Here is a 9,445-nt window from a genome sequence, read left to right on the forward strand (position 1 = left end):
CAGGCAGGTTTGGGATCTCTCCTGAAAAGGAGATTTGATCTCACTTAAAAAGAAAATCTAAGACATTTGAGATGAAAGGTGAAAATTGTAGATTTATAGAAGTGAACACCCCAGGACCTGAGCTTTACCAATGGGAATGCCATTTGAGATCATATCCCTTCAAGTAACAATTACATATATATATATATATATATATGAATAAAAAAATGTATGTATACACATGCATTTTTACAACATATGTGTACACTTTATTTCTAGCAGCTACTACAAGCAGACAGCATTAACCCAGCCTTTGATTCTCAGCTGAGAAAAAACAACCACAAAAATCCAGGAATAATACTACCAAGCTCCTCCTCAGAACTTGCATTCCCCACACCTGTCTGGTGGAACAATTCAAATAGGACAAGCGAGGACACGAAGAGATGACAAAGCTCACATCCAGAGAGATGAAAAGCAAACTACTTCTCCCACAATTCTGACAAAATGCAGAGGCAACCTTGCTAAAGTAAGAGCTTGCTGTGTATTTATATTTCTGCCGTACGAAGTTATTTTACTCAGCATCTGACTGACAAGACATCCTGACATTTAGGGAAAGGAATCCCCACGGGAAGTGTGTTATCCCCCGTGTCAAAGCCCAGATTACCCAACGTATTCAGGAGGAGGATTTCCATACAGCTCCAACCTGCCCCTTCTATTCTCTACGACCGCTTCCAGCTGCCGAGCAGCAGCCACGCCAGAACGCACGACCCTGATGACGCCATGTGCAGCGGCAGCGCGTAGCCACGATCACGAGGGGAAAAGGGGCTCACAGCATTACACCCTCAGCTTACATCACCCCAGGTCTCCTCCTCCTCCTCCACGTACAAACTTCTTACCAGCACGAAGCGATTCAGCTGCAGGCAAACACGGCTAAAGCGGCGCATTTCCAGTACTAGTCCCATCACCGCATTCCAGATTAATCTCAATGGCGTTTGCAATAGCTACAGTGGGAGTGCAAAAAGACACCCTCATGGATGCCAGCCCACAAATCCCAGGAAGTTAATTCTTGCTCTACTCAGGTACTGGGAGGCAGCTCTGCATTGTCCAGCATGCCTTAAAAAAGCAGGAGCCGTGTGCTAGACGGATTAGAGATCAACAGGAGAGAAAACTCTCTGATTTCACCTAATGTGATTTCTGCAGAGCTCTTTCTCAGTCCCTTTCGGCAGTCCCAGCCCTGCACAACCTCAGAAGGAAAAGGTTTTCCTCTGCACCAACAAAGCAGGGAAAAGTCTGGGCAATTTGAGCTCTGCTTCTGAGTATTACAAAAAAGACAACCCGACCCCCTCTGTCTCATCACTTCAGCGTCCCCCTCCCCATCTGTTCATTCAGGCATGCCACGGCATGACCACAGCTAATACACAAGCCTTTCTTTTTTGCCTGGCTCCAAGAGGAGAAAAAAAAACCAACTTGCCAGAGGAGCAACTGCTTTTGCTGATGGGATCAGCACTCGGAGTAGCAGGGAAAGCAGAAGAAAGGGTCACGTACCAATTCCTCATCTTTGCGTGAATCACCCACAGACATCCCCCTCCCACCATCCCCCAACCCAAACATCAGCCACAAAAAACCCCCAAAACCATAAAAAAATAGAATAACCCCCCTAGCAGAAGTTGAGAACAAATGTTCTTTGAATGCTACACAAATGACATTGAAGATGCAGAAGAAATATGTGTTTGCCATTGCACTGCTCGATTCCATGGGCTCATTTCCTAGGGATGTATTTCACATGCCCCTTCCTAAGCAGATCCCCTCCAGCCCCTCGGCTCCTTTCAAAAAAAAACAATATAAAAAAATAAGGATCTTTGATGTATATATTCATTTTCTGGAGAGAGCTGTGTCCTCAGAAGAGGTGTCAAGGCCCTCCCCTGCCTCCACCCACGCACCCCTCCCCCAGGCTCAACCATGCTGTCTCCATCTTAACTCCAGCCACTTCTTCACCGATTTCATTAGGCAGCAGAGTTAACCCCTTCAGCTACCCAGAAGTAGAGGCGGGGAAAAAGGACCTCCCTATCGGTCATCACTTTCTGCCCTCCCTTTCAGCTTTTTCTCATCCATACCCCAGAAAAAATTCCTCCAATCCACCAGTGAGGTTATTTTTGCCCTGTTAATTCATCTGGGAAACACCAACACAGAGACATTAACCCTTCATTCAAGTCCCTCCAGAGCTGGCTATGGTGTGCCACCATCTCACCACTTAAAATTCAGCACCTTCTCCCTAAGAATTATTTTTAAAGCTACAAAACCCAGCCAACCCCATCTACAGCCTCTTCCCTATGGTCTAACTTATCCATGGGGTGGAGAGGTGCACCTACCACCCCTGTGACACAGGTCAGAGACTTCCCTCCACCCTCCATCATCCCCATCACATTCCCCTTCCATCATTAACCCACGTCCCCTCTCAGAGGATGCTGGGCCACGCCGGGTCTTTCCAGCTGTCCTTACAACACCCCTTTCCCTAAGATCTCTGTGGCAGCATTTGCATCTACAGGCTTTCATCCTGGAGAATCCCTCCCTGCCTCCTCCCACATCTCTTTTCAGGGGAGGATAACGCAATTTTCAGCTCACTCCAGAGGATGCATTTTTATTCCGAGCCTGGGGTCACTTCTCAGACCCATCCTCTGGCCATCGTCTCCTCTAGCCCAGGAGCTCTCCTACTGGAGGGGAACAGTCCTCATCCCTGACCTTCAGTCTCACACTGGCGGCCCCAATGCCATCCCCACTCCCGCGCTGCCTGGTCCAGGAGAAGGTTTCCTTTTCTGCCAGAGCCGCAGCTGAGGCATCACGCTGCGTTTTTCCACTCCTTCAGTGTGGGGTGGCCAGGAAGCCGGGGGGGACTCCCCCTTCACCGGGTAGGGAGAAGCTCTCAGAGATGGATGAGACCCTCACCTCCTCATCATCTATGGGGGGGAGGTGGGGGGGAGGGTCAATCCACACCAGGAGGACATCAATCCCCTAGAAATAGCACATCCAGCACTCGGCAGCTGGAGGTCTGCCATTCACACCCCCTACAGACGCTCTACCGATCAGCCCCCTGCTTTCTGTGGGGCCTTTCCCTTGCTGCCCCCCAACTCCAGAACGAGTGGTGGGGCAAGTCCTCCTCAGGGCCACAGGACTTTCTCCTTCTGCAGTGCTGCTGGTGTGAGGGTCACCCCCAGCCCTGGGCCTGCCTCCGTTCTGTCTCCCGTGGGGTGTCGTCCCCCACCCATAGCTCCACTGAACCACATCGTGCTTGGACCAACAAACCCCACTCCTTCCACCTCAGACCTACAGACACATTTTGGGGGAACTTTTCTTCCCCATGGATGTCTCCTTGGCACAAGGGGGGCCTTCACACCTCTTCCACCCAGGGGAACACTGACTTACATCCATCTCACACCATGACAATGACCCCCATGTTCCCCACCTCAGCCCCCCAAGCTCATTTTGTTGGAATCTCTCCTCACCCAAAGTGGGAGTAACACCTTAATCTCCCCTCCTTTTCCATGTGGTTGACACCACACTGACCACAACCACCTGACCATGAAGTGACACTGACCTATGTCCATCTCAGATCATGAGCTAACAGCAACCCCTCTCCACCTCACTTCAGCCAGTGGACAGCGACCCAATGACATGTCAAACCATGAGATGACACTGACTCATGTTCACCTCAGATCATGAAGTGATGCTGCCCCATCCATGTGATCCACCTCAAACCACGAGGCAAGAGTGATGCCTGTCCACCCCTCCTTAGCCGGGGGACAGAGACCCACCTCCACTCCAAATCATTAAGTCACACTGACCCACCCCTACCTCAAACTTTGAGGTGACACTGATCCATGTCCACCTCAGACCAGATGACAGCAATGCTCATGCATCCCGTCTCAGCTAGGAGACAATGACCTACCTCAGACCATGGGGTGACACTGACACACGTCCACCTCAGATCACGAGGTGACACTGACCCCCACTGGCTCCACCCTGACCAGGGGACAGTGACCCCCATTCATCTCAAACCATGAGCTGACGGTAATGCCCACATGCTCCACTTCTGACAGAGGACAGCCACCCACCTCAAACCATGAGGTGAAACTGACCCACGTCCACCTTGGACCACAAGCCGACAGTGATCCATGACCATGTCAGAACACGAGCTGACAGTGGCCCACATCTACATCGGAACACGAGCTGACAGTGCCCCCCATCTGCCCCATCTCGGCCAGAGGACACCGACTCCTCTCAAACCCGCCCATGCCCCTCAGCCAGGGGACGGCGACCCACGCCCCGGGCGCGGCGCCCCACCGCCATGTCGGGCACCGACCTGACGGCCAACGCCGCTCCCCGCCAGGTCCGGGGAGGGGGCGACGGAGACCCGGCCGCTCCCTTACCTCCAGACCTGCCCCATCTGCAGCAGGTGGATGACGGACTGCCAGACCCAGACGGAGATCCTGCAGAGGCGCTGCGCCCCGGGGGTGGCGGTGCCGGCGGCTCCTCCTACCCCGCCGGCGGGTCCCCCCCGCCGGACGGCGGCCCCCATCATGGGCGGCCCGCGGCTGCTGAGGCCCTGCACGGCTCCCAGCCCGCCGCCCGTGTAGTCCTGCACGAACCAGCGAAAGCTGAGGATCTGCACCAGCACCGAGGGCAGCAGCACGAAGGCCAGCGTCAGGCCGCACCAGACGTAGTCCCGCCGGCCGTAGTGGTGCAGCGCCAGCCACAGGTCCGTGCCCACGTCCCCCAGCAGCACCAGCAGCGCCAGCACGATCCACAGGCAGTCCAGCCACGGTCGTTCTGCCGCCTCACCGCCCTCCGGCGCCCGTGGCGGCCCCTCGGCGGCGGGGCGCGGGGCCAGCGGTTCGGCGGCGGCGGCGGCGGCCGCCCGCCCGAAGAGGCTCCGCAGGCAGGCGCTCCGGCAGCCCCAGTAGCACGACGACGTGTTGCAGCAGTGGCAGATGTGCAAGGAGCTGCTGCCGCCCGGCTCCTCCGCGCCCTCGGCCGCCGCTGCCCCGACGCCGCCGGTGCCGCCGCAGACGCCCGCCGCCGCCGCCGCCGCCGCCGCCTCGTCCAGGTTGTGCAGCTGGGCGAAGCCCACGCCGCCGCCGCCGCCATCCGACTTGGCCGCCATCTTGCTGCCGCCGCCGCCGCCGCGTCTCCGGCCCCTTCGCCGGGCGCGCTCGCTCGCTCTGCCCCCCCCGTCCCCGCTCCCGACACCCCCCCACCCGCCGCCCGCCCGCCTGCCCGCCCGCCGCTTCCGGGGGCGGTGCTTCCGTGCCCGCGCAGGACGGGACGGGACGGGCCGCCTAGCGACCGAGCGGGGCAGCGCCGCCGACCCGGTCGGAGTGGGGTGGACCGGGCCGGGCCAACGATCGGCCCTGAACCCCAGCCGTGCACTGCATAGGGCTGCGCGGTGCCCCCGGCTCCCGCGCTCTGTGCTGCTCTCTGCGGGCACCCCTGCGCACCAGCACCCGGCGCTGTCCGCTGCCCCGTGTCCGTTGCACCAGCACCCGGCGCTGTCCGCTGCCCCAGCACCCGGCGCTGTCCGCTGCTCCATGTCCGTTGCACCAGCACCCGGCGCTGTCCGCTGCTCCGTGTCCGTTGCACCAGCACCCAGCGCTGTCCGCTTCTCCGTTGCATCAGCACCCAGAGCTGTCCGCTGCTCCGAGTCCGTTTCACCAGCACCCGGCGCGCTTCCCGTTGCCCCGTGTTGGTTGCACCAGTTCCCGTTGCAGCAGCACCTAGCATTGCCCCATTCCCGTTGCACTGGCACCCGCTGCTGCCCTCTGCTCAGTTCGCACTGCCCCAGCATCCATTGCTGCCTTCTTCCCTATATCCATTGCCCCAGCACCCACTGCTGCTCTCTGCCTGGTTCCCGTTGCCCGAGCACCTACTGCTGCCCTCTGTCCCATTCCCATTACCCCAGCACCCACTGCTCTTCTCCCCATCCCCTCTGTGCTGGCACCCACAGGTTCGATGGTGCTTCTTCCCCCAGTAACTGTGCACTGGTGCCAGCATCCCCTAGACCATCCTTAGCTGTAGCCCCTTGTGTTGATCCCAACCCACTCCCAAATCAGCTCCCTAGTCCAGTGTCTTGGCCCTCAAATCCCCGTCCTACAGTGTAACCTCCCTGTTCTCTCACCTGTTCACCCTACGTCCCTACACCTGAAGCCCAAGACTTTTGCTGCCCAGGTTGTCCTCAACCCACCCTCTGCCAGATCCCACCTCCAAAAGCTTCCTGGTACCTGCCAAGTCCAGGCTCTCCACTGGGTTTCTCTTTGCCGTTTCCTTTCCTTTGGCCATGCTAGGGAGGGGAACTCCTGTCTCACCACCATCCCATAGGTCCTCTATCACACAGCAGCAGTCTTGGAGCACACCACAGCATCCCAACCTTTCATGGCGTCAGTGCCTTCCTAAATCCTCCACTGCAGTGTCCTCCTGTGTCTCTCCTTCCAACACAAGGATCCCCTATCCTTTATCCTCCTCTGCAATTGTGCCTTCTTTGGGGGATCCCGCTTCACCCAACCAGTTCTTACAGGGTTGAGCAAACCATCCATCTCCATTGGCTCAGCTCTTTGTTGAAGGAGACAAACCTTTAGCAAGCTAAGGAAGCAGCTCCCAGCTCTGGTTTTGGGATCTGCCTGGGGATGAACTGCACCTCAGGCAGGTATTACAGCAGCCTACAGGCTGGGGAAGCCAAACTGAAGGTACTGCTCCTCCTGGTTGTCTTTCTACCTGTTCACATTTCTTTGTTTATCATATCCACCTTCTCTGTGCTGGGTTGTACTGTCCTTTGTAGGTTACATCTCCCCTTTTCTGTGTGGACTTTTTTTTCCCCATCTGATGTGTGCCCCTTCCAGATGCTCCTTCTCTAGCTCCTGCTTCTGCCTCTTTCTGTTGGAGTTTTACTTCTGCCCTTTCTCTCTCTCTCTCTTTTTTTATTTTTCTCTTGTATTTTTTTTTAACTGTGGGAAAATATCAAGGCTGATGGATCCAGGGCTTCAGAACTGGTTGCCAAAGTTGCTGCTTTGCATAGTCTGAGTTTCAACAGGGAAAAAGAAGCCCAAGCAGGTGGAAAGGTTCATAAATGCAGTTAAAATGCTTTTTCCAAGGAGGGAAAATTAACTTAAGAGCTGGAGGACTTGCATATATTAAATAAGGAGTCTGGGAAGCCTGTATTCAGCCTTTCCAAGTGATGTTGAAGGAGTCCCAAAGTTTTGTGAAATGGTTGGATCCTTGTCTAACAGAGAAACTGAAGGAAGGAAACAGAAAGCCAAGCTTTGTGCATTGTCCAGATGGATGCATGCTAATGCATGTGTGGCCAAATCGAAGTCATTTAAGCATGTGAAAGTCTGGCACAAAGTTCTTCAGAAGGACATGATCCTGCAGGTCCCCACAATGCTGAATTCAAATGATGCATACAGTCCCTTATTTTTGCTGACTTAAGCTATGGCAAGAAATATGGATATGGAAATGAATAAGAGGAACGCCAGCCCTCACAGAATCACAGAGTGATGGGGGTTGGAAGAGACCTCTGGGGATCATCTAGTCCAATCCCTCTGCTAAAGCAGGGTCACCTAGAGCATGTCTTACAGGATTGCATCAAGGCAGGTTTTAAAAGTCTCCAGAGAAGGACACTCCACAACCACTCTGGCACCTCTCAAAGAAAAGAATTTTTTTCCCTCATGTTCAGATGGAACCTCCTGTGTTCCAGTTTGTGTCCATTGCCCCTGGTCCTGTCACTGGGCACCACTGAAAAGAATCTAGCCCCATCCTCTTGATCCATGCCCATTAAATCTTGATAAGCATTGAGAAGATCCTCTCTCAGTCTTCTCTTCTCCAGGCTAAACTGCCCCAGGTCTCTCAAGCCTTTCCTTCCAAGAGAGATTCTCCTCAACTTGACCAAAGTAAATTCACATGCCTGAGGCATGTATAATAATATATATAAAACATAAAACCCCTCTCATGTTCAACACCTTAAAACCTAAGCAGTAAATATGTCCATTAATTCTCACTCCAATGAAAAATGAAGTCTCTGGGACCTCTACTCTTAGGGGAAAAACACCTGCATGAGGCTTAAGCTTTTGTTTTGAAGCAGGACGAGATATAAATGGAAGCATTCCTCATTGCTTCAAACTTTTCTGTTAGCACATTTGCTACATATGGTTTGAAAGGCAAAGAAAAAAAAAGAAGAAGAAGAAGAGAGAGTAATCCAACCAAAACAGCACAGAAGTAATCAAACTATTTGGTCTTGTTATTGAAATAGAAGTGTAGGTGCATATTGCATTTCATGAACCAATCAGGGGGCAGAAGTGTCATCTGTTTTGATACAAAAACAACCCAAACTTGTGCGATGAGACATGCGGGTGGGAGAAGACAGCACTTAAGGATTTTAGCTTTGGCACACTAAATAAAGGAGCAGCAGTTGCTTGGGCAATATATGACATGATACTGGTGAGGTTGGATGTCTCAGTGCAGTTGTGGCCAGCTGTGTCCTAGGAGAATGGATTCAAGCTGGAAGATGTTCAGGCAAGAGCTGGGCATTGATCAGAGGTCAGGACAGTCTGTCTTTCTCCTGTGGGCTGAAAGAATCTGGCTTGTTTAATTTAGCAAAATGAGACTGGAGAGGGAATATGTTTTCTGCCTATAAATACATCCTGGAAGAGAAATGCAAGTAGAGGGAAAGGCGTTGCGACACTGAAGGGCAACAGCTGAAGAGTAAGTGAGTAGGAACTGGCCATGAATATATTTAGACTAGGAATCGGAAGATCCTTCCAGTAGGAGTAACATAGACTGAAAACAGAGACTAAAAACAGAGACTAAAACACAGACGAAAAAAAAAAGGGCAACCCAAAAAGTAACTGGTTTTAACATGTAGCTTCAGAGTGAGGAACAACAAACAGTTGGGATGAAAGCCCTTGAAAGGTTCTCCAGGCCAGATCACCTCTCCTTGGAAAGATCTTGTCCATTTTGATACGTGGCACACTACGTTCCTTCCTGCATCAGGCGATGAGTCACGGATACATGACTCTGTGGGTGGCCAGAAGTGATATCTCCATCACTTACATCTTAATTCCTGATTATCCCATGATGTTCACCAGCTCCTGCTCACTCGCTTAGCACATAGAGGAGAAGCAGCCATGCTCTAGGCACCCCAAAAATCCCTCATTGCCTTGGGACCCACAACCACCTTCGGCCAAGAATATGGCACAGATATGGAGAGAATCCAACGGAGAGCCAGGAGGATGACTGGGGACTTGAGCATCTCCCCTCTGAAGAGAGAATGAGAGCCCTGGGGCTGTTTAGTGTAGAGAATAGAAGACTGAGAGGGGATCTGATCAATGTCTATCAATAGCTGAGGGGTGGGTGTCAAGTGGAGGGGGCCAGGCTCTTTTGGGTGGTTCACAGTGATAAGACAAGGAACAATGGGTTCAGACTT

General features: G+C 53.3%; 1 protein-coding gene across 2 annotated transcripts in view; it reads right to left on the bottom strand.

Moving 5' to 3' along the window:
- The window catches only part of XKR6 (XK related 6), a 229,799-nt gene extending 224,662 nt beyond the window's left edge, over positions 1 to 5,137 (bottom strand). The window contains exons 1-2 of one of the 2 annotated variants that reach the window (XM_054383679.1): positions 4,880 to 5,137; positions 4,404 to 4,840 (exon numbers count right to left, since the gene is read on the bottom strand). In XM_054383679.1, coding sequence (XP_054239654.1) covers positions 4,404 to 4,840; positions 4,880 to 5,137 — 695 coding nt within the window. Of the gene's footprint in view, positions 1 to 4,403 lie in introns of both variants that reach the window. The other variant, XM_054383678.1, reaches the window with a different exon arrangement.
- Positions 5,138 to 9,445: the final 4,308 nt, after the last annotated feature.

This window comes from Indicator indicator, chromosome 9 (genome assembly GCF_027791375.1).
Source record: "Indicator indicator isolate 239-I01 chromosome 9, UM_Iind_1.1, whole genome shotgun sequence".
Classification (NCBI taxonomy): Eukaryota; Metazoa; Chordata; class Aves; order Piciformes; family Indicatoridae; genus Indicator; species Indicator indicator.